Source organism: Monodelphis domestica, chromosome 4 (assembly GCF_027887165.1).
Source record: "Monodelphis domestica isolate mMonDom1 chromosome 4, mMonDom1.pri, whole genome shotgun sequence".
NCBI classification, from domain to species: domain Eukaryota; kingdom Metazoa; phylum Chordata; class Mammalia; order Didelphimorphia; family Didelphidae; genus Monodelphis; species Monodelphis domestica.
Window position 1 is genome coordinate 105,337,979 of NC_077230.1, and position 25,887 is coordinate 105,363,865.

General features: G+C 41.5%; 1 protein-coding gene and 2 non-coding genes across 3 annotated transcripts; all 3 read right to left on the bottom strand.

The window, feature by feature from the left end:
• Positions 1–5,005: 5,005 nt before the first annotated feature.
• On the bottom strand, positions 5,006–5,654 carry LOC100018015 (60S ribosomal protein L36a). The gene has a single exon (XM_001365933.4). It carries the CDS (start codon positions 5,404–5,406, stop codon positions 5,086–5,088), a length of 321 nt encoding a protein of 106 aa, XP_001365970.1. The 5' UTR covers positions 5,407–5,654; the 3' UTR covers positions 5,006–5,085.
• Positions 5,655–16,852: 11,198 nt separating this feature from the next.
• Positions 16,853–17,016, bottom strand: LOC130454220 (U1 spliceosomal RNA). The gene has a single exon (XR_008911891.1). It is a non-coding gene; the product is annotated as a U1 spliceosomal RNA (small nuclear RNA).
• A 4,164-nt stretch (positions 17,017–21,180) lies between these two features.
• LOC130454221 (U1 spliceosomal RNA) lies at positions 21,181–21,344 on the bottom strand. The gene has a single exon (XR_008911892.1). It is a non-coding gene; the product is annotated as a U1 spliceosomal RNA (small nuclear RNA).
• Positions 21,345–25,887: the final 4,543 nt, after the last annotated feature.

Here is a 25,887-nt window from a genome sequence, read left to right on the forward strand (position 1 = left end):
TTCCAGGAATGAGGAACTATCAGAGGAAATGCCCAGAGCCCAGATAGTGTCTTGTTCTCAGACCAGCCAGAAGGTCAGGGTCATGGAACCAAAGAATAGAAGTTGAGAGTAAGGTGTAAGGTAGGAGGGTTCTAAGTCAGGAAGGGCTTGGAAGGTCAAATGGAATTTTTGTGTTTGACTTTGGAGAAAATAGGGGGCCCATGGAATTTATTGAGTAGGGCATCATCTGATTGGACTTGCACTTTAGGAAAATCACTTTAGTGAATGAAGGGATTAGAGTGGTGAAAACTTGAAAGCAGGCTGACCTACAAGCTCCCCCACATTCAGTAATCCACCAGTGAGATCATACGGCCTGCACTAGAGTGGAGCACATTTGAGAAATGTTGCAAACATGAATGAGAAAGATTTGGTGAGGATTACGGATATTGAGGAGTCTAGGATGACATCTACATTTCAGAGAGATTGGGAGGATGATGTTGCCCTTTGCAGCAATGGGGGGTTTAAGTAGTTCCATTTTAGACATATTTAGTTTAAGATGTCAGTTGGACATCCAATTTGAGATATCTGAAAGGAAGTTTGAAATGTGAGATTGTTAAAATAATGGTGTCAAACTCACTAGAAATGGGACCCAATAAATGCTACATAAGGATCCCTGTGGCCTATATATTGACTTAGTTTTAAAATGTAATGTTTTATTCTATTTTCATTTGTTAAATATATTTCTGTACAATATATATAATTTTTCAAGAATGCATTTTTGGGGGGAAGCTGGGTAGTTCAGTGGATTCAGAGCCAGGCCTAGAGATGGGAGGTCCTAGGTTCACATTTGGCCTCAGACACTTCCCAGCTTTGTGACCCTGGGCAAGTCACTTAACCCCCATTGCCTAGCCCTTACCACTCTTCTGCCTTGGAGTCAATATTGACTCCAGGACGGAAGGTAAGGGTTTAAAAAAAAAAAAGAATGCATGTTTGACACCTCTATTTTACACTAATATAAAAATCTGAAGATTAATTAAAAGTCAGTGAGATTATGGGCAGCTAGGTGGCTCAGTGGATAGAAAGCCACACCTGGAGTAGAGAGGTCCTGGTTTCCAATCTGGTCTCAAACAGTTCTAGCTGTGTTCCTGTGGGCTAGTCACTTAACTCTGTCTTTGCCTTTTTGTCTTAGAGTTGTTACTAAGACAAAGTAAAGTTTGTTTTTTTTTTTTGAGAGTTTCCACAATTTTCTTTTTAATGCAGTAATTCAAACAAACGTACAGTCTTTAGTTTAACTGAACTCTCTTGGAATTTAAGTACTCATGGAGGAGGGGGAAAAGCAACTTTAGTAAAGTCCTCATGAGGAATCTTAAGAGATTCAATGACTGTTTAAGCCATCTCCTCGCCTTTCCTTCTCTGGGATGAACAGCCTCATTCCCTCCACAGCTCTTCCTTCCCATTCTTGGAACATGTTTTCCTAGAAGTTTTTGGTTGCCAGTCAAGGACTATTAATTCTCTTTTGGAGATATTGGGATGTTTCACCATCAAGTTAGATGTTTCTTGTTTTCCCTGGCATGTAGATCAAGAAACAGAACAATACTGGACACATTTCTGGGAGATTCTGTCTCTATAGAACCCCCTGACATCAAGGGGAGATTGTAGTGAGGCTCTATGGTGCAGTGGGCAGAGCACTGGCCTTAAAATGAGCAGATTGGAGTTTGAGATCTCTCTTGACCACTTACCAACAACTGTGAGATCCAGCACAAAATCCTTTTAATGAACATTAAAAAATTAAAAATAAAACTGTAATTTAAAAAGGCTATGTTAAACAGGAACAAAAACTCAGGTTAACACAATAGACAATACCAAAGTAAAGGTTTAAAAAAAAAGGCAATGATTTAGTACATAGGTACTCTTTAAAAGTCTGAACAAACCATGTAATTTGGCATTCGGGGCATTAACTCATCTAGAACCCAGATTAAAAACTTAAATTTCTGATTCCCCAACAACAGGAAAATAGAAAATTGCTTTTTCAGAGCCAGATACAAGACCTTCATTTTTGTCAATTATCAGAATCTCTATTGTGGGCCAAAATAAAATCCCAGGATTTCTGAAAGTTTAGATATTTTTCAGACCTCACTGAGATAAAAAGTGCCATGTTTTTAAAGCTCAAAGCTCCAGTTAGGGAAATAACCTCTTTCCTCCACAGAGAATGGGAAGTTTTTTCCTTTTGTTGTTCAGTTATTTCAATTGTGTCCAACTCTTCCTAATCCCATTTGGAGTTTTCTTGACAAAGCTAATGGAGTGGTTTGTCATTTTTGCTAACAATTTTCAAATTAAATTTAAAAGATTCTCATATCCTTGTGGAAAAATAGCTGGAATTGTGGTTTTAGGTCTCTGGCACATTCAGTTACTCAACAATGGCTAAGAAAATGATTTAATCTAATTATCTGCAGTGCCTAACATACACTCATTTAATTAGGTCTTTGCCTTTTTTTCCTCAACAAGATGTAATCTAATAAGGATAGTCAAATTATACACACGGGCTAACCAAGAAGGATGCTATCAATCAATTACATACCTATAGGACAGTAATGGAGAACAATGGCCCTCTCTGTGGGCATTCAGCCACCCTCCTTCCCCCCCCCCACTCCCCCCACCTGAGTTCATTACTAGAAAGGCAGAGGGACCCTGGTAAAGCTATTCCCCTCCTCCTATCTACCATACCTGAAGGCATTCCTCACTTCACCCACCACCATCCAGCAGCCCAATGGAAGAGCTTCTTCCCTCTCCTGCATGGGGCAAGGGGGGAGGGGCATGGCATGGAGTGGGGGGAGAAGCATTCCATCTCTAAAAGGTTCACCATCACTGCTAGAGGATAATGGATGCCTGAGTTGGAGGCATACCTGATACAAGCACTCAACTCAGGTTTGAAGTAGGGACGAAATGAGGAGCTCAAATCATTCAACAATTCGCTTTGCCCTAATATAGCAAGGATACACTAGCTCTTAGCTTCTGTACATGGCATCCTTCATCTGTATATGAAAATGCACCTGATGAGAAGGATGGTCCTGGGCACCTGGCAAATCTAGACTCAATATTGCTAGGGCTTTTTATGCCTTTATTACCAGGAAGCTATGTCAAGGAAATGGATCATTGGGTCTCCTGGGGAGCTTTATTTTCCTTTAGGCTTCCCAGTGTTGCCAGTAGGATGAAAGAAGCAGTTATCAGAGGAAAAAACCCTGGTCTTACCACATAGGCCAATCAGGTTCCAGTGGCAGCTTTGTCTTTTTTTTTTTTTGACAAGACTTTTCAAGTTGTGGGTGGGATGAAAGGCTTCAGGGAAATGCTATTCCTATGTCCCACCATCCCCTTCATCCCTGTCTCAGGAGAAGAAATTCCAGCCTGTTTTTCCCAGTAGACTGCCTTCTATTATTGCTATTGTTCCCTGTCAGTTTACTAGCTTTTCTCCTTCTTAGAAACACAGCCAAGTCTCCCCACATTCTGTAAGGGCCCTGATGTGACTATTCCCAATAGTTTTACATCTCTCCTCTTGCCCCCTCCTCCCTTTGTTGATAAACTTGAAAAAGCTGTCTAAACTCTATGCCTCCATTTCCTTTCTCTTCTAAACCCCTAATTATTCAACAGAAACAGCAGTCTGCAAACTTACCTATGATCTCTTAATTGCTGAACCTAAAGTGGTTTTTTTTTAAATCTTCAACCTTCTTGATCTCTCTGTAGTCTTTAATATTATCTTTCAATTGGAAAACTCCTATATAGGTTTTCCTTGACAGGGCTCTGTCCAGCTATGTCTAATTGTTCTTTCTGGATCTACATACAGGTCACACCCACTGACTATTTTGTCCTCCAAAACTAAGTCTTGGGACCTCTTCTCTTTTCTCTCTCACTAAAAGACCTCATCAGCTCCCATCAGTTCCATTAGCAACAGTATGCATATGATCTCCAGGCCTGGTTTCTCCCAAGATCCAATCTCCTATTAACCGCCCCTTGAACATCTTAAACTGGACAGACAGCTCAAACTCCACAGGTTCAAAACATAATTCAGTGTTATTTTTGACCCTTACCCCCCATGTTTATAGTATCAGGGAACCACACTCTCTCAACCCACCACCCATGCACAATCTGTTACTTACCACATTGGGATTTCTTTGATTTCTCCATTATGCCTCAGGAAATTTATTCTTGGGACAACTTCCACAGTGCTGTAAGATCTCATTAAGCTTGCTACTCTGCATCATCAATACTCTATGTCTATCTTTTTAAACCTTACTCCAGGTTAGAATCAATACTACAAATTGCAAGTGGTAGGAGCTAGAGCAAGCCAATGGAGGTTAATCAACTTGCCCAGTCATACAGCTAGAAAGTGTCTGAAGACAGATTTGTACCCAGGACGTCCCTACTTTAGGCCTGGCTCTCAATTCACTGAGCCACTTAGATAGACGCCCCTTTTACTTCTGATTGCTTTTCTTTATAACCCTCGGCAGACTATCAATTCAGGTCAAACCCATCAACGATGCATGTTCTCCAGGCTTCCATGTGGCACCTTATCAGTCCCCAAGGATCCAGTTATTATCTATGCTCCCGAAGGACCTGCACCAGCCAGTCCCCCAACTATACATGCAGCCCAGTCTCCTTCCACTGACCTGCCTTTAGACAAGATATTGAATATCCCGACATCTTCAAATTCCACGTGTTTTTTTTGCCTTTCTTTCCAAACTGTGCCATCCCCTCTCCCCCCAACTCTGACCCTCATCACTACAGGGTACCTCCCCTCATGATATCACCCATATCCATTACCCCGCATCTGATGCCAGGACTCGTGGCTCCCGACTTTGGGGACCTCTCACACCCATTCCCTCCCGGGGGCAAGCATCCTTAGTCTCTTCCCACCTCAAGGGCCCGCGGGTCCCTCCAAGCTCAGCCCTCTGCTTCCCGCCGTCCCTTCCCTGTCCACTCCTCCGCCTCCCCCTCACCCCCCCAAAGCAAACACGAGACGGAAGCACGGAAATGCTGGAAACTTCAGAACGTTTAATTGTTTCTCTCCCGGGAAGTCAAGGCGCCGGCACCGGCAGCGGCAGCAACAGCAACTCAGAACTGGATCACTTGTCCCTTCCGCTTCTTGTCTCCTCCCAGCTCGAAGTGCTTGCAGCGCTTGATGGCCAGCATTCTCTTGGACCTGCAGTTGGGCTCCACGCACTCCAGTCTCAGCACGATCTTCTTGGTGGTCTTGGCCTTCTTGCGGAAGATGGGCTTGGTCTGGCCGCCGTAGCCGCTCTGCTTGCGGTCGTAGCGACGCTTGCCCTGCGCGTACAGAGAGTCCTTGCCCTTCTTGTACTGCGTCACCTTATGCGGCTGATGCTTCCCGCACTTCTTGCAGAAGGTGCGCCGGGTCTTGGGCACGTTCACCATGATGGCGGCTGCGGCGGCACCGGGCGCGGGAGGGGGTTCCTCGAGTCGGCTTCTCGCGGGGCCGCGCTTCTCGTCGACTTTTCGGCGCCGGGAAGGACACGGGAGGAGACGGACAAAGTTCTGAGAGAAAAAGCTGCCGGAGCCGGGAGCGAGGCGACCGGACGCACGAGACTCCCGGGGAGGAAGGGCCGAAGGCACGGGGACGCCGTTCTATTGGCTCGCTCGAAGCGGAAGCGGAAGGGGAAGGTACCCAGGAGGCCAAGCGAGCTGGGTTAGCCGGAAGACCTGGTAACTCCTGACGAAAGTGCCGAAGTGATCGGAAAGCGCCGCTCTTTGGCGGCGGCCTTTTTGGGCGCGAATGTGCTGTTGGGGTGTTGAGCAGTGATTTACCGCCGGCTTGCGGGGCTGTGGTTGCCGACGAGGGCCGGCTTTTGGCGATTTACGACAGTTTGTTGCTGTCTGCTCCTTTGTCGCCATGGTGATGTTCATTTAAACAAGTTTGGTTGTAAATGTTGACTCCGGTTGAGGGTTTAAAAATGTGTGCCATCAGTTCAATCCTCGATCGGGGGAATACGTGGTTGAGAGGCCCCAACCCCGTAGGGACCGAAAGTGGCGGGATCTCCTCGCTTGGTGCTTTTTTTTTTTTGTGGAAAGTTTTAACCTTAACTTGTTTTAGAGTGAATACCAACTACTGATTCCAAAGCCGAAGAGGAATAAAGCCTAGGCTAGTGATATGGAACCTTTAAGAGATGGAGGGCAGAGCTGCCTCCCCACCCTCACCCCAGACCGAGTGCTCCGCCCCTTCCCCCTCCTACATCTCTCCAACCCCAGATAGTGGAGGGAGGAATTGCTTCCACGAGGCTGCTGGGCAGAGGGGCCGGTGAAGTGAGGAATGTCCTCTGGTGCATGTAAAGGAGGAGGGAAACAGCTCTGCTCTCGTTTCCTCCTGCTTTCTTCTAAGGAACTCTGGCAGGTGACCGTAGGTGTGTGCTCACAGAGAGGGTTCTGTGGTCCCTTTTTGGCATGGATGCCCATACGTTTGCCATCATATGCCTAGGCTTTGGGGGCTAAGTGACTTGTGGAAGGTCACACAGCTGGGAAAAATCTGAGGTCTGATTTGAACCTCCTGTCCCCAAGCCTGACTATCCAATGAGCCACCCAAATGCCCTGGTGGTCTTTTAAAAAAGCCAAGTTAGCAAGCAGTTGTTAAATACCTACTGTGAGGCAAGCACTGTGATAATTTTGAAAAATCAATTCAATCAGTTAATATTTGTTCTTTACAGTTGATGAGTTTTGTTAAACTGGCCCTCTTGCAAACCTCACTTTATTTTTTGTACCCCCCAAATAAACCCAACCCTCAATACTTATCCATATAGTCCAGAAAAACAATTCTTACCTCTACCATGACTGAAAATGTTTGTCTTTTTCTGCATCTTAATTTCATCCCTCTGTGAGGTCTGTTTCATCTTTATTCTTAGGGACTTGTGGTCTCTCCTTCCTTGCTCAGACTTCTCAAGCTTTTTTCTTTCTTTTTTTTCCTAAATTTTCTTTGTTACATCAAAATGCCCAGGTATCTTCCTCCATCCCTTCCCACCCTGCACTACAGAAGGTATTAGTTCACAAAAAGAGTATGAGTTTATAAATTGTCTTTTGTACTCATATTTTATCAGCTCTTTCTCTGGAGGTAGACATTAACAAGTTATTCTTCAAACCTTGATTCTTTAGCAGTATATAATTGTTTTCTTGATTCTACTTATTTTTCTTTTCATAGGTCTTTCTATATTAGTTTTGAAATTAATTGCTTAAGCTTTTCTATATTGTTTTTCATTGTTATATCATTGTGAAAATTGTTCTAGTTTGTTCTAGTTCTCATTTCACTCAGCATCAATTCCTAAAGGTCTGCCACTTCCCTATGAAATTTTCAATTTCATCATTTCTTAGGGCACAATAATATTCATTCACATACCACTGGGTATCTAGGCATTCCCCAATGGGAAAACACTCTTATTTTCCAACTTTTGGGCTCTCAGGAAAAGAGTAGTAATAAAATATTGATGTATATAGGTGTCCTTTTCTTCTTGGTTTGATTTCTTTGTGGAGTGGGATAGAGTTGTGCATATGATCAAAAGAGATAATAATTGTAAGCCACCAAATGCAGTGTCTAGCACATAGTAAGGGCTCTATAAGTGTTAGTTGTTTTTGAAAAAAGTAAATGAATTTGAAAAAAGTAGATGAAAGGTATGAGCATTTTTCTTTGGGGAGGGTTTTTTTGTTTTTTCTTTTGGAGCTTGTGATATAAAGAGGGGAGTTCTTATTCAAATGTTTTGCTTGTCTTAGACACAATCTTTATAGGATGAACAGCATATTTCCTGTAACTTTTCACAAACAAATTTCCTTTGTAAATTGCTTTGTTTAAAACAGTTTTTTTCCCATTATGAATTTAATAGGGGTGGTAAGTGTTAGAGGCAGCATAGTGCCTAGAGAAATGACTTCTACGCCAAGAAAGCTTTGAGTTCAACCATCCCTAGCTGCAAAAGAAATTGTAGAAATTATTGTTTAAAATTTAAAAAATGTTATGTCCTTACCTTACAATACTGTGTATTGATTCTAAGGCAGAAAATTGGTAAGGGTTAGGCAATGGGGGATTTATGGCCCAGGGTCACAGAGCCAGGAAGTGTCTGAGGTCAAATTTGAACCCAGGATCTCCTGTCTGGGCCTGGCTCTCAATCCACTGAGCCACCCAGCTATCCCTCAAATTAAACAGTAATTTAATAGTAACTTAATTAAATTAAGTAATTAAATTACACTATTTGGGTCTCCTGATCTTTTTTGTTTTGTTCTACATATTTTTGTTTTATTAATGCCTTTGTTATTGTTTCTATTATTCTAGAAACCTCCCTTTTAAAACAAATAAATATTTCTCATTCTATACCTCCAGTTCCTTCTTCCAAGAGCTTGGAGATGATGTTATTGGGTTTTTTAAAAAATACACTTTACAATGAGCATTTCTATTTACAAAAGAACAGGAAAAGAGAATTGCATGTGAAAATGTGGATTTAACTTTAGGTTTAGATTGGGGGTTTTAAAGTACATAGTACATTTAACAAATTAGCAAACAGCCTTGCTAATCTCTTCTACCTTCCAAACTATCTTCTGTGTGTTTCTGTTTAGTTGATGCTCTTTTCTTCTTTTCTGTTTTCCATTACTATCATCACCCCAAGGCATCCTAGTATAAAGGATCTGAAAACTGGAAAACAGGAGTTCAAATTCTGCCTCTGAGTGCTGTTGACCAAGTGCTAATCTGTATAGGTAAAGTTTTCGTACAATTGTCTCTTCCTCTTTCCCAGGAGAGAGGACATTGGGGTGGAATAGTTTTAAAATTCACACAATGGAAAAGTTGAACCTCTGTTCCTGGAGGAAGTCTGAGGCCATTAAAGATGCTTTTCAATTTCCCAAAGGCTATCTGCCTGGGTCTCTTCCTCTTGTTTAGGTCTAGACTAAGTACATTGTTTGTTTGCAGTGTCTGTCTAAGATGAATACATATATACAACCCAAAAGTTTTAGTGCAGTTTTAAGCTAATATTTTTGTAAACTGAAGGACAACTATTACAAACTGAGTATCTAAGAATATACTGTAATCTGACAATAGAAGTTTTTCATGCAGTTAGTTTTGCACACATGGATGGCCAAAACAAAATCTTTTGAATCTTGTTTAGGAGGTTCTGTGATATTCTAGGGGTTGGAAGTAGCACAATGTGTTCCTTTTTCAACTTTGGTTTTGGGTGGGTCTCTGATGTTTTCCTTAAATCTGTTTTATATTACACCACTCTATTTTATGAGGTAATATTACTCATAATCCTTGTAAGAGAGGAATATGTTAGAGGAAGAAGACAAGTAGATCCATCATTCTGGGGACCAATTTGAGCTGGGGAAGGGCAGGAAGGAGAGAGTCCTAACAAAAGAACAGAGGAAGTGAGAGAATCTGGACAGTTGGAGAGGACTCCTCTGTGGGAAGCTCACCAGGAAGGTTGACCTGAGCAAATCTCTGAGCCAGCACCATTCTCTTGTGGCTTCTGACCCAGTATCCCGTGAAGACAAGCAGAGTGAATGAGACTTTGCTAAAAGCCATTCACCATAAGATCTCCTCTAAATCCCCTGAAAGTCCTTGAACAGGTTACAACAGCTAGAGCAGCTAGAAAGTCAGGACATCTTCACAACTGACCCCAGAGGGTCAGGCAGGCAAAGCCTGACCCTGCCAGACTTTGGGGAGAAGGGGTTCAGTTACTTTTAGGGACCTCCCACTCCCTCTTTCCCAATACCTCATTCCTCAATTCAATTGCCCAACCCTTCATTTGTTCCCTTAGAATAAATAGCAGTTCATAAGATCACGTGCCTGCTTGAGACTTGAAGTTTGGGGGGAGGGAAGTTACACTTCTCTCCTCAGAGAGGGAGAAGCTGTCTGTCTTATACATCATTTCAGCAAGTCTCTGAGGGAACAGAAGTTTGAGATCCTGAAGGCAACCAGAGTGGGGTTTGCCAGGGAGAGGAGAGAGGGCAAACCAACCGATCCCCTTTCTCTCTACCCTTGACTTCATTTCATCTTCACCTCACTCTGGTCCTGGCTCAGTGGGGAGACTCCATTCTCCCTCCTCATATTACATCCTCCTTCACTTGATCTTGCTAAAAGAGACATCCAGGCCAGAGGCAGAAGAGGCCAATGCCCAGGGTTCAGGCTCAACTGGGCAGAGCCTGGATGGAAAGCCATCCAGTAGAAGCTGCTACTCTAATAGCAGGTAGTGGAGTGGGGTGAGGCGAGATGCACTTCCCTCTCCCCCATTACCACCACAGGAAGGCCCAGAGAGATCCAAGCTTAAAGGGAGAAGAAGAAGAGAATGAAAGCTCTCTCTCCTTGAAACCTACTGAGTTGGGAGCTCAGTGACCCATCCTCTAAGAACACCCCTTCCCCTTGCAGCATTCCTAGAGACCAAGCGAGGACACAGTTTCCCCCAAACAGCAAGTGTGTTAGCACAGCCTTTTGGTTTTGTACACATTTTATTTCTCAAAAATTTCCACTCTTCCACCCCCCAAACTCAGTAAGCCAGCCTGTGTAATGACTTTTTAATCGGGTAGTAAAACCAACCGGCACATCTCAGCATCTGACAGTATATCGTAATTCTATTTAATGCAGCAAAACACCATGAAGTATGGACCCTGGGCGGAGAGTGTCAGACAAAGGGCACACATGGTAGGTGGGGTAGACAAGAGATAAATAAGACATTCTTTCCTTCAAAGACTTTTAGAATATGTAACTGTATAATATGTGACTTTTTAAATAGAGTACCACTGCACACACCCACATATAATGGCGATACAAGGTAGACTGTGAAGAGTACAGAAGGAAATACAAATGTTTTACTAGATATTGGTCTGATAGGGGAAAATAGTGATTTTGTGTGTGGGGGGGGGCATTTACCTCTTTATTTGGAGATTTCCTCTGGAATTCTAGACATTATGGTAGATACTCCATAAATGCTTCTTGCTCTTAATGAATCCGAATGGGCAGAATATTGAGCAGGCACTAAAGACCAGGGTTTGATATTACCTTTTTAAAAATTCATTTATTTTTTGAAAACATTTTTTCCGTAGTTACAGGATTCATTTTTTCTCCTTCCCTGCTCCTGGAGCTGACAAGCAATTCCATTGGGTTATATATGTATTATTACTCGATATCTATTTTCATATTTTTCATTTTTATAATAATCTTTTGAAACCCAAACCCCAAATCATATACCCATATGAACACGTAATCAATCTCTATTGCCTTAGTTTTTAAGGAAGTCACAGAGTAAGTGACAGCCCAGAGCAATAAAGACAAGTAAAGACTCCAAGAGAACAGAAGGCCATGATCTCAACAGTTGTTACTAAGGGTAGAAGTATAAGTCTGGAGGTCTGATTGGCAGCAGCTGCAGGAGGGACCACAATGGAGAATAATTCAAGCCTTTTCTGATTTGGGGGTGTCAAACATTGTCTACTCAGTTCTGGAAGACAGATGTGGATGAAAAGGAGAACAGGTTCAGGGAAGGAGAGTTTGAGGGCTAGGCCAAAAGGGGCTTCTGCCTGGAACAAGGGAATGGGACAGCTACATTATAAGCAGCTCTGAAAGACACTCCAGACCATACTGGCAGCTAGTCAGTTTAGCATCTGAATTTAGCGCTGCCCTCAAGGTGCTCATCATTTTTAAAATTAAGGATATTGAAAAGGCAATAGATCTGTATGAGATCTAAAAGGTGTACATCTCATAGTGAAATATATTTGTAAAGGCCTTGATAGCGCCTCCGTTAACAACAGTACAATGTTATGGCTATTCATGAAAAGCCCTGAATGACAGAAAAACAAACAATAAAACAGTCCAATAAGAAATATGTGCCATAGTTGTAGGAATTGCTGGCATAAGGACCAAAAGGAATAAATGCCATTTCTAGCCCCTTGGGCAGTTTCTGTTTCTCTTAGCTCTGACTTCTTGCCTCATTTTTCTTGTCTTTGAAGGGGGGAAATGTGTTATATTCTATTTTTCTCTAGTTAAAAATTGGAGTAAATTAGAGGTACTGTATAGTTTTATCAAGTTTATTTATTTTATACTTTTAAAAAAATATATAGTGACCCCCCCATGGGAGTCCTATATTATTCATCTGTGGGTAATAACCTGAGATGGAGAAGGGAGACTAAAGAAATGGGAGAATAATACAGACTCAAAGACAGCAGGTTCAAACACATGGGGAGTAACGTGAACGCTGAGGAAATAAGAGGAATAAGAGAATAGGTGGGGAGCACCAAATCCTTAATACTTCCTATAGTCAAGGGAGACTGAGCATAAATAGGAAGTATGGGGGCGACAGGAAAGCAGGGAAAGACAGGACAGAGAACTCTGAGGATCCAGAGAAGTAAAAAGAGAGAAAGGTTTCGCTCTTGTTCCCCAGTATTTATTGGAGGTTTTAGGAATATGGATTGGGAGGAGATCAAGGAATAGGTAACATGGCATAGGTTTTAACACTGGTTGAATTGACAATGACGAGATCAAAGAGGTGGAGATTAATCCAAACTGTGCTTTGCAAATGAATGTACTCAGAGCCAAGGCAGCTAGGCCTTCAAGGCCCAGCCCATGAATTTGCCCATCCTTTGCTAGTCCTTTGGACTGTCCCTTTCCACACAATGAACATCAAGAGGTCTGACCATGTGTTTGGTAAATGCATATACAGGATAAAATATCAATACATCAACCATACTTTCCAGATGCTAACATACCTGGTATGCTACATAATAAAACCCTTACCTTCCAGCTTGGAGTCAATACTGTGTATTGACTCCAAGGCAGAAGAGTGGTAAGGGCTAGGCTATGGGGGTCAAGTGACTTGCCCAGGGTCACACAGCTGGGAAGTGTCTGAGGCCAGATTTGAACCTAGGACCTCCCATCTTTGGGTCTGGCTCTCAATCTACTAAGCTACCTAGCTTCCCCCTATTTGATACTTTTAAATCTATTTCAATGTCATGTTTACCTGTAAGTAGGATGATTTGTATTCACTTATCTCACTAAACATTTTTAACCCTTTTTCACTGGAACTTTCAAGCTGATAGCAAAGTATATGTTTATAATTTGAGACATAACTTAACATATTGCCAACCATGCAGGCAGTGTAGCTCCTAAAAGACATTTGTGAGAATGGCAGACTAACACTGCAAAACTTGACCAACTTTTGGACAAACAAAAGATGTTACCGAAACTAATTTTTTAAAGAAAGCACACACACTTGCATTTTTAGTTTTCTTTGCTTTCAGATTATCTACTCTTCTTAGCTTCTCAGTTCCTCTGACCTTTGGGGGTTCAGAACAAAGGGTCTTAAAATATTTGGAAATACCTGTGATATATTGCTTTATGATTATTATAAGTATAAATCTTTTGCCCCATTGGAATAATTCTGTTTAAGGGAGCTATGAGCCTAATGGAAAAAGAAATGGAGACATTTTGGATAGCACCTGAATAAAACACTATTTCCTATAAAAAGCATGACTGCTTTTGACAGTATCACATACATAACTATATGTGTTCTACAATTGTTGCTCTGATCATTGTTCTTTGGATTGTTGGGATATCAGAAGGTATGATTTTGACTCAAACAAATACATAATTTAATATTTCAGTATGTATATGTATTTTTAAGAAACAGTTAAATGGGGCAGGAGGGGCAAAGATCAGGAAGGGGTGGGTGATGTAAAAATGGACTCGAATCCAAGACTTCAATCCCCAGAAGTCCTTGGTCCACTTTCCCAGAATGTTTTGTAATATCACTGAATTCTCACCTGGGCTGAGATCAAGAAGGGGTATTTAACCTGATTGGAAAGGCTTTTGGGGCCTTTTTCCTGTTTCTGCTTGCAAGCAGATGCGGCTCCTTTCATAATTGTGAGATTTAAAATGGTTGAGGTCTTGAACTGTAGTGATAAAAATAGTGGAAGATATAAATTGTGATAGATATAAGAGAGGGTGAGTAAATTTGACCTCAGAAATATGTTTCACTACAGTGTCTTGGGTTTAAAATCAAATATAAGGTGGTCACCAGGGAAATATTCCCAATTATTCAAATACCCAAGTCAATTGGGTTTTATAGAGATTTTAATTAACAATACAATGAGTAATCAAAGAAAGAGAGAGAGAGTAAGAAAGGAATAAGTATGAAGAGCCTCAAGCCAATATGGCCTAGACCTGAGTCTTAAAAGAGAAATCAGTCAGTTTTTTAGCACTCACCACAAGGCCTGTCTAAGTAAGGAATTATAATGACACCAGGCCAGCATCCTTCCTCAAAGAGTCTTCCAGCCAGAGATTGTTTCAAAGGGCCGCTCTCAAGAGCCTCCAGAGCTCCTACCCCAGAGGGACAGAGCCCCTCAGAGGAGCTCCTCAAGGAGCTCTCCTTCAGAATGAGAGTCAGAAATTGAGATCCTCAGAATGAGTCTTCTCAAAATGAGCTCCCTCAAAATCAGCTTCTAGCTCTTCTCTGAGCTCTTATTTTTAAGGGCAAAATCTCCTATGTCACCTCCCCTAAGTCCTTACATCTACCAATCACTGTAGATGTTTCTAAAGGACCGCCCATTTTGAATTCACAGCTGAGTAGTTTTAATCTCTTTAGTAAGTCAGAAAAAAATGCTGCTGTGTCGACAAATTTCATTAAGAAAAAACCTCTGAATAAACCTTTTAGGTTTAAGTAGTTTACAAGTTGCCCCACCTTTATAGGTACTTAGTATCCCATTGTATCAATTTTAAAATAGTCATGACTCAAAGAACTTCCTGTCCTTTCCATAAGCATGGGTCAAAGCACTTTTCATTGTTCTCAAGGAGCTCTCTGTCCTAAAGCAGTCCTAAGTAGGGTGGAGTAGGGATATTCCCAAGGCAAGGAGCCCTCACATTCAAATAGAATTCTTACTATCTGCTAGGGAATTTTTTTAAGTAGAAGATTCCCCAATGGGGGAAACCCCATAACATTCATAAGTCTGAGAAATTTTGAGGTTTACATAATGTAGGTGGGGTTGTCTAGGCCCCTGGGCCTAGACACGTGCTTTCTTATCCTGTATTTTATTTAATACTTAATCTTCAATAAACCTCTAAAAATATAATACTCCTTGCAGAGAGAAACTAATTCCTACCTGCCTCAGTTTCCCCTAAATTTTAATCTTTACAGTAGCTAGGTGGATAGAGAGCCAAACATGGAGATGGAAGGTCCTGGGTTCAAATGTGACCTCAGACACTTGCTGTGGGACCCTGGGCAAGTCAGTTAACCCTCATTGCCTAGGCCTTACCACTCTTTTGCCTTAGAACTAATATACAGAATTGATTCTAAGATGGAAGGTAAGGCTTTAAAGAAGAAAAAAAAACTGTCACAGGGTACAAAGTCTTTGCTTTGTTGGGTAGGCCAAAGCAAATCTTTCAAAAATTGCTGGTACTTGTTTTTAATTCAAAGATATTTTATTTTCCCAATTACATGTAACAATAATTTTCAACATACATTTTTAGAAATTATGAGATCCAAACTCTCTCCCTCCCTCCTTTGCCCCCACTCAGAGATGGTAAGCAGTTTGATTTGGGCCATACATATGTTATCATACAAAACACACTTCCATATTGGTCATTGTTGTAGGTGCACCTTCATACAAAACCAAAACTCTCAAATAAGAATATAAATACACACATGTGAAAGAAAATATGCTTTCATCTACATCTGTCCAATTCCAGCAGTTCTTTTTCTGAAAGTGGATAGCACTCTTTGTTATGAGTCCTTCAGGATTGTCCCAGATTATTGCATTGCTGAGAATAGTCAAGTTTTCACAATGATTATCATACAATATTGTCGTTACTGTGTACAATGTTTTCCCAGTTCCATTTACTTTGTTTTGCATCAGTTCATGTAGCTCTTTCTAGCTTTTTCTGAAATCATCCTGCTTATTCCTTTTAGCACAATAGTATTCCATCACCAGCATGTACCACAGTGTGTTCAGCCATTCCCCCACTTGATGGATATGCCCTCAGTTTCCAATTCTTTGCCACTACAAAAAGAGCAGCTATAAATATTTTTGTACAAGTAGATCCCTTTCCTTCTTTCATGATTTTACAAAATTATGGAAAGAATCTGAATGTAATTTTTTAAAATACCTGAAAGTCTGGGCATATTAAACACTATTTGAATAAAAATAATACAGAAGGGGCCTAGAGATTGGAGTAAATGCAAACAAATCTCCCACCAAAAAAAACTATTTAGAGAAAACAAATAAGGATTATCTGCATACATATAACCAAGAGGAAAACTAGCAGAAAACTCTGACATCTTCCCCTTGCAAAAAAAAACAAACAAAAAAACAACCATGTTCTGAAAAGTCATTGCTGAATATGTAAAAATGGAACCATTTGACAGTACCTCAATGAAATCTATACTGAAAAACAGCTCCCTCCCAAATTTGGCATATGCTTTTCCAACCAACAATAGTGCAACTAGTGGAAAACCTATAAGTACTCTAGAAGAGAGACAGCTGTCCCGGTACAATCCTCCGTTTATTTTCTCTCTAGTGGTGTGTCCTTTGGCAGTGAACGTTCCTGAGAAACAGCCTAGTTAACTAAGTCACTAAGGCAGAGGAACACAGGTGCTAAGACAGATAAAAAGCAGGACAATCAAGAAATCTCAGAAAACGGGAAAAAGGGACAAAAACTAGTAATTGAACTGGAGAGAAACGCTGAAAGAAAAAGATCTTGATCCTAAACGAAAATCTGCAAATAGAAGAGATATCCAATTGATTATAAGAGCAAATAGATAAGACTTCAGGAATCAATAGTTTGGAAAGCTCTGCGTGTTGCTTGTGTTGAGAAGCCATATGAGAAATGTCAAAATTCTGCTTTTTTGTCACTAGTTATCAGGGGAGAGCGCGAACGCAGTCCCCCACTACCACAAATTATGCAGTCGAGTTTCCCGCATTTGGGGAAATCGCAGGGGTCAGCCCATCCGGAGTGCAATGGATAAGCCTCGCCCTGGGGAAACCACCTTCGTGATCATGGAATCACCCCTGCCAGGTAAGTATGCTTTCTCTTCGCCCACGCCCGCACGCCCTCAACACACACACACCTTTCACACATGACAACTTACACAACACACGGCAGTTCTCAAACTCACAAACCACTCTCGCCTTTTCATACAACACCAGCAATTCGCTGCCCTCAGTTTCTCTAAAAACACCTCACGAACGCAGACAAAGTCCCACTCCAACCCTACCGTCAGGCTCCTCCTCATCTGCATACTACCGCCCCTTTTGTGACGTCGCTCACTCCCTCCCTTTCCGTCGCGGCAATCTAACGAGCTGACGATTCCTACGAACTAAATGCGCTTCCTTTCTTTTTTCCCTGCTCCTACCCAGCCCCACTTCCTTTAGAACTCGCCTCCTTTCTCTCCACCGTCGCCCATCTGTCTCAGCTCGCATACCTCTACCGAGAACCCTTTGCCCCAGCGTCCGAGGGCATCTTCTCCCTCTGACCTCCCTGCTTCTGCTCCTAGCCGTCCACCTGGCAAACGATCTTCCTCACCAGTCACTGTCCTCCTTGGGCAGCTCGAGTGGCCCCCTTTTCACACGGGAATAAACGGAAACTCCACTTCTGCCATTAAACGCCTTTCACAGGCTGCCCCCAACCTACTTTTTCAGCCTTATTATCCTTTCCTGGGCTCTATAGTCAGCCAAACTGACCTTCCTCCCATTCTTCATGAAGAACATTCCATCTCCCCTCCCGGGGCCTTGGCAGTAGCCCTCTCCCAGGCCTGTGCCCTTCCTCTTCATCCCTCATCCATAGTCTCACTTATTTGCTTCCAGACCCAGCTCAGGCATCATCTATAGAAAGCCTTTCTGGACTTCTCACCCTCTCCCGTCCCAATAACCTTCCTCACTGAAATTATTTTTTAATTTTAATTTTATATTATAAATCTGACATTTCAACAAATTGGCCAAAAAAAAAATATGAGAGGCTTGCCTATGAATTAATGAATTTTTAATTGCAGTTCGCCTTGCTTTTTTAAGTACATATAAAAATTCAGTGCATTCTGTCCTATATTCTCTTTGTGCTTTTCAATGGAAAAACATCCTTAGTTTTCAATTTTTGGCCACCAGAAAAGAAATTGGGGTGTGTGTGTGTGTGTGTGTGTGTACACATATTTTGGTCTTTTTTGGGGGGGTTGATTTCTTTGGCAAATTAGGCAAATAGGTGGTAGTATATTTCTCTTTGGGAAAGATTTTTTTTCTTTGTTTTGAATTTTTGAGGGAGATGATCTTAAGTGTTTTGCTTGATTTAGACTTGCCCTACATGAAGTGGGAAAAGGATTTGCAGCTATTCATAAGTAGCTTTATTTAAAAAGTGTTTTTCAGTATGAATTTAGCATAAATGGTAAGTATCATTGGCAGTATGGTAAGACCAAGGAAGGTTTGGGATTCAGTATCTTCCTACTTCCCCTTGTCCCCCACTTGGGTATCTGAGTCATCAACTGCTTTGGTAGAGACAATTCACTTTTGAAATCAGAATTTCAGCCATTGTCCTCTGAACTTATCAACAAACTTGAAGATAGAGGAATTAAAAAGAGGAAAGGTTGTATATCTTGCTTTATTTTTTACAGTGTATGTTAACTTTAATAAGAGAGTAACTAAATCATACAATTTATTTGTGTCTTCTGAACTTTTTATTTTATATTTTCAATGTCTTATTGATACTCTACATTTTTTCCCCTCATCGTTTCCCAGTAACTCCACCCCCCCAACTATCATCAAACAAAACCAGTCATCATATTTGGCAAGTCTGAAGTATGTCTCTTTCTGTACTTTCAGTCTATTATTCATTTAACAAAACTTTCCTGCTTGTCTGGATTCCATTACTGAACTTTCTTCTGTGTATTTTTTTTAATAGATGTTCTTATATGATTTTTTTTTTCTTTCCAACTGTATCACTACTCAAAGGCAGTATGATATAGAGAATAGAGAGATGGCTTCAGAGACAGGAAGGCTTCAGTCAAGTCCTGTGTGGGATACAAACTGACCCTGGATAAGTTGTTTAACTTCACAGCACTTTAAGCTATAAATGTCAAACAATGGGGCCCACAGTTCTTCAGGTGCAACAGGAACCAGATTAAAATGTAATTGGGAATTATTATTTTTTATGTTTTATTTTATTTTTTTCCTTTTTTAAAAATTTAGAATATTTTTCCATGGTTACATGATTCATGACCCTCCTCCCTATTCTTTCCTTTCTCCTCCTGAAGCTGACAAGCAATTCCATTGGGTATACATGTATCATTGTTCAAAACCTATTTCCATGTTATTCATATTTGTAGCAGAGTGATCTTTTAACATCAAAACTAATTAGGAATTATTTAACAAAAAATTTAGTAAAATATAACATTGCCTTTTAATACTAAGTCAATATGTGGCCCACAAGATTCTTTATGGATATTCATTAGTGACTCCCATTTTACTTGAGTTTGACATCTCTGCCTAGGTAACTTTAATATACATTCTTTCAGAAATAAAATATTAATATAAGTCTGAATCACAAGTTTCAGAACATATGCTCACCTGCCTGGGTAGCAGGTGCTTTTTCAGTAGGGATTTCCCAATTGAAAAAAGGACCTTTTGTTTCTGGAGAAAATTCAGGAACAGTCAAGAAGCTTTGTTGTTTTTGTTAAGTGGTATCTGACTCTTTATGACCCCATTTTGGGGTTTTCTTGGCAAGGATATGGGAGTGATTTGTCATTTTTTTCTGCAGCTAATTTTACAAAAGAGGAAACTGAGGCCAACAGGATTAAGTCATTTGTCCAGATTCCACAGCTACTAAATGTCTGAGGCAGCATTTAGCTTTAGGTCTTCCTGACATGAGATGTGGCTTTCTAATGTTCCACCTAGTTGCTCTTAAAGGAACTTTGCGTTTCCCCAAAGGCTATTTATTTAGCCTGCCCTGTTTCTCCAGTTTAGTTCTGGGCCCAACTCCTGGTCCTTTGTCCAAGATATACAGGCATTACCATTACAGGTTGAATATCTAAGGATATACCATAATCTCGAAATCTGATGTTTTTCATCCACTTAGCTATACGTGGATGGTTAGGCCAAATTCTTTAGAATGGTAACAGTTTGTTTTGAAGGTTCTGTGATATTCTAGTTCTCTGAACCTGCAAAATGCCATCTGTAGATACCATCTCTAAGGATTCCTTCTTCAACTTTGTTTTGGTTGGGTTCCTCATAGCTATGTTTTCATTAAATGTTTTATCTTCTACTGCTTCTCTTTGTTTTATGAAGCAGTGATTGCTTACAATCCAATATTACTTTCTCTGCAAAATACTAATTTTCCTTACTAGAAGATATGGCTAGGGCCCAAAGGCCCTTCAATGCTTTACAAACAGGCAATCAAGTAAGAGTAGCTGCTATAACTGCTGGGCTGGATGATAGACTTTCTCTACCAGGGGAAATACTAAGAAGATAGAGTGTCGAGACTAAAGTTATGGAAAGAGGAACTTTCTTTCCTCTTTCCCTGCCTCCCTCCCTTTCCTTTTTTTCTTTCCTCTTCCTCCCCACCCCACCCCTCCTGTGGGTTCAGTGGCCAATTCTCTGACAAATATTTTCCTTTGACCAAGAAGTCGCATCATCTCAAAGCACAGTCTGCAAACAATGACATTTGTTCTTTTATGCATTTTACCTCTAAAAATTTAAAACCCACCTCTCATACCAAGCAAGCCACTATATGTAAAAAAGATGAAAAAAAAAGTATAGGAAAAACAAGCAAGAAATCCCCAGGATCCCATTAATGTTATACTGCAATTCTTTTTAATGCAACAAACATTTCTTTATTAAGTATGGACCAATGCAGAGTGCAATGCAAACAAAGCACATGCATGGTGGAAAGCTAAAAAAAGTCGTTGTTTCTGGCCATGTGCTGTATAGTAAAACAGAAAGAATGGGAAGAAAATCCAAAAACATCACTAGAGGTATGACTAATTAACCTAGAACTCAAAGCATTCTATTAGGATTCCCATAAACAAAATATTTGACCAAGCTTTGGAAAACCAGGGCTCAGACGTGCCTTTTCCGATTCAAGAAGCATGGTTTGTATCACCTTACCCGTAGCCCACAAGCAGAATTTTGAGAGACTACAACGTACCTGACAAAGTAACTCTAAGTAAGCCTTAAAGGTTGCTTAGCTGTTTTTCTAACAAAGAGAGTCAGGGGAGAGCGCGAACGCAGTCCCCCACTACCACAAATTATGCAGTCGAGTTTCCCGCATTTGGGGAAATCGCAGGGGTCAGCCCATCCGGAGTGCAATGGATAAGCCTCGCCCTGGGGAAACCACCTTCGTGATCATGGAATCACCCCTGCCAGGTAAGTATGCTTTGCCGTCGCGCACGCCGGCACGCCCTCCACAGCCACACACCTTACGCACAGGACTACTAACACACCCACCCACGGTTATGCAGACCGACAAACACATCACACACACTCACAAGATACATTCTCCACAAACACCTCCCCCCACCATTCTCACCGGGCCCCTCTCATCCTGGAAATACACCTTGACCGCAGGCACTAACGGCTTACACTAAACAAGGCCAGAAGTCTCCTTATCTGCATACCATCAGCCTCTTCCTGACGTCACAAAACAACCCTGCCCAGAGTGACACTGCCATCTAATGCTCAGAATTCCAGAAAGAATCTGAATGGAATTTTTAAAAATACCTGAAAGTCGATGCACATTAAACACTATTTGAATACAAATAATATGGAGGGGCAGCTGGGTGGCTCAGGGCATTGAGAGCCAGGCCTAGAGACAGGAAGTTCTGGGTTCAAATATGGCCTCAAACACTTCCCAGCTGTGTGACCCTGGGCAGGTCACTTAACCCCCATTGCCTAGCCCTGACCACTCTTCTGCCTTGGAGTCAATACACATTGACTCGACGACATTAAAGTTTAAAAAAAAAAAGAAAGAAAATTAGACATGACTGCATGTTTGTGTGACACTTTGAAAGAGCAGAAAGCCCAGTGGACTTGCTGTCCCCAAACCACCACTGAAATCTCCTCTGGGCCACTAACCACCTGTGCAAACTTGGGGTTTTACATGGAAAAGTGAGAACCTTCTCCTAACATGGTCCAAAAGATCCTTTCCTGCTCAAGATCCTACCACCTTGATTCACACACACACACACACACACACACACACACACACACACACACACACACACATGAATGGATCAGCCATTCCCATTTGATGAGCATTCTCTTGGTTTATAGTTCTCTGCCACCACTCCCCCCAAAACCTGCTATCAATGCCTTTGTGCCTAAGAGTGCTTCCCTCCTTGATCTCTTTTGAGCTGCAAGCCAGGGAAGGATATCATCACTTCATCCAAGAATCTCATGAGATGGAGAATTTGGGGAACTGCTGGAGCAGGCGCTAATACCATCATTCTCTAAATTCACCATTAATGTTGGGAGAAAATGAAGCATTCTTAAGTCACTGAAGAGTTCACAGGAGGAACACTAGAATAGCAAGGACATGCAATCATAGCTTCCCTGGATGTGGTCCTACCAGCTTCCATCAGATGAGGTCATCTCTAGTCTCCAGAGTGGCATGTGGTGAAGATCATGGTGCTTGGAGTGGTCTTTGAGGAACCCAGAACTTTGTGGGGTCTAAACTCCTGATGATTTGGGAATTTTTTTTGATTGAAAAATATTAATTGATTTAGAATATTTTCCCATGGGAACATGATTCATGTTCTTAACCCCCTCTCCCCCCCCACCCCTGCCCCCATGCTGCACCCACCCCCAGCCTATGAGCAATTCCCCTGGGTTTTACTTGTGTCATTGATAGAGACCTATTTCCCTATTATTAGTGTTTGCACTAGGGTAGTCGTTTAGAGTCTACATACCCATCAACCCATGTGATCAAGCAGTTGTTTTTCTTCTGTGTTTCTACTCCCACAGTTCTTCCTCTGAATGTGGATAGTGTTCTTTTTCATAACTCCCTCAGAGTTGTCCTGAATCTTTGCATTAATGCTAGTAGAGAAGTATGATTGGGAACTGTTAATGCCTTCAGTTGGCCAGAAACTGGGAGGACTAGTGGCAGAACTCAGATTCTCTGATTCCAAATCCCATTCCCATTCCCTTCTTTTTTTTTTTTTAATATTTTTATTTGGTCATTTCCAAACATTATTCGTTGGAAACAAAGATCATTTTCTTTTCTTCCCTCCCCCCCTCCCACCACTTCTCCCACAGCCAACGACAAGCGATTCCACTGGGTATCACATGTGTTCTTGATTCAAACCCATTTCCATGTTGTTGGTATTTGCATTAGAGTGTTCATTTAAAGTCTCTCCTCAGTCATATCCCCTCCACCCCTGTAGTTAAGCAGTTGCTTTTCTTCGGTGTTTTTACTCCCACAGTTTATCTTCTGCTTGTGGATAGTGTTTTTTAGATCCCTGCAGATTGTTCAGGGACATTGCATTGCCACTAATGGAGAAGTCCATTACCTTTGATTGTACCACAGTGTATCAGTCTCTGTGTACAATGTTCTCCTGATTCTGCTCCTTTTGCTCTGCATCACTTCCTGGAGGTTGTTCCAGTCTCCATGGAATTCCTCCACTTTATTATTCCTTTGAGCACAATAGTATTCCATCACCAACATATACCACAATTTGTTCAGCCATTCTCCAATTGAAGGGCATCCCCTCATTTTCCAATTTTTGGCCACCACAAAGAGTGCAGCTATGAATATTCTTGTACATGTCTTTTTCCTTATTATCTCTTTGGGGTACAGACCCAGCAGTGCTATGGCTGGATCAAAGGGCAGACAGTCTTTAGTCGCCCTTTGGGCATAGTTCCAAATTGCCCTCCAGAATGGTTGGATCAATTCACAACTCCACCAGCAATGAATTAGTGTCCTTACTTTGCCACATCCCCTCCAGCATTCATTACTTTCCATAGCTGTCATGTTAGCCAATCTGCTAGGTGTGAGGTGATACCTCAGAGTTGTTTTGATTTGCATCTCTCTCCCATTCCCTTCTATCATGCTGCCTTTTCATTTGTTTTGATAGCAGAGGTCCACTGACCCCTGGAGCACCCCAAATTTTAACAAATACCTCAAATGAGGCTATTGCATTAAGTGTAGCATCATTTATTATAAGAGTATGTGACCTACTAATAAAAGATAGGTCTATCAAGTGTGGCTCTTCTTGGAAAAGATGCCAAATGTCCATTTATGCATCATCTTTTATACCAAGCATTTGTCTTCTTTCTGGTTCATCCTTAGACTTCTCCTGGCAATCCAGACTGGTGGATATTTTAAAAGAGGAGGTAGATGTAAAGATTTCAACTCATCCCCCATGATTTCATCTTGGGAAGGACTGTTCCTCGGCTGGAGTGGATTCCTACAGCTTCACTCCACTAGGGAAATGGAACAAACCTGCCCTTCAAGAAATGGAATGTCAGGGGGCAGCTGGGTAGTTCAGGCCCAGAGATGGGAGGTCCTAGGTTCAAATCTTACCTCAGACACTTCTTAGCTGCGTGACCCTGGGCAAGTCACTTGACCCCCATTGCCTAGCCCTCACCACTCTTCTGCCTTGGAGCCAATATACAGTATTGACTCCAAGATGGAAGGTAAGGGTTAAAAAAAAAAAAGAAATGGAATGTCAGCTAGTTTTTCAAATTGACCTTCCTCTAGCAGTCTTTGAGTTTTCACTCTTCCCCCTATTGTAGACAGGGTCACTCCAAAATCTAGATGATATGCCTAGCATATGCCACAGAGCTTGAGCTTCCAAAACCATTGTGGAGAGTGGATTCTTGTTTATAGATAGTGTAAACCTCAAAATTCCTTAGACTTATAAATGTTGGAAATTTCACCATTGGGATATTTCATACTTGGAAAATTTCTTACTGATAGTCTATTGGAATGGGAACCCCATTGGCATGGGAGGTTCCTTCTCTTCCCTTTTTCAGATTACTTTAGGACAGAAACCTTTTGCTGAACAATGGAAAGGACTTTGACCTATGCTTAAGCATAGAACAGGAATTTCTTTGAATCATGATTTGATTTTAGAATTGATACAATGGAGATACTTGGAATAAATTTCCACCCTATTCAGTCCTAACAGGATTGAGTAAGGGCTGCAGCCTAGATCAAAGATTTAATCATTTGAAAATATGACCTTCAACAGACATGTGCAAAATCCAGAAACCTCTGGGCGGTCCTGGGTTAAGCTAGAGCCTCCATTGGCACAGGGAAATTGATGAACAGTGAATGGTAGATGGGAGAACTGAGAGGAGGAACTTGGATGGTTTCCTTAAAGATAGGAGGGTCTGGAGACTTGAGGGTGGTTGAGGAGTTTGGTCGGGGTGATTGAGGGGGACTCGGAGAAGCTTGCGCTGAAGGAAGCTGAAGGTGGGGGCCTCTGAGACTGTTTCTCCATTTTGGTCACGTGAGTGATAGGGACTGATCTCTTTTCTTTGCCCCAGCTATCTAAGGGCTTGGGCCTTTTGGCCCAGCCTATTAAGCCCTATTCCCTTCTCTCCCTTTTTCTTTCTCTCTATCTCTAATTCCTTTCTTGCTCCTATTGTAATTAAACTCCAAAAAAGACTGACGGCTGACTTGAGTTTTTCATTTAGGAATTACATAGCTGAATTCCTTGGCAACCTTAAATTAATATATATCAGTCTTTTAAAGTGATTCCCTTGTAACAATAGAGAAAGTCAAGGTCTCTACTCTGCCCCAACCAAAGACAAGGAAGGGTCCCAACCAATCAATCTGAATTGTGAACGTCTGTATTGGGTATGTTTGTGTTTCTTTAAATGATGTCAACCTCAAAACCAAACAAGCAACATTTACATTGATGTAATAGACCAATCAGAAATAGGGCTCCATAGCAAAGATTTTTATTTCCATTG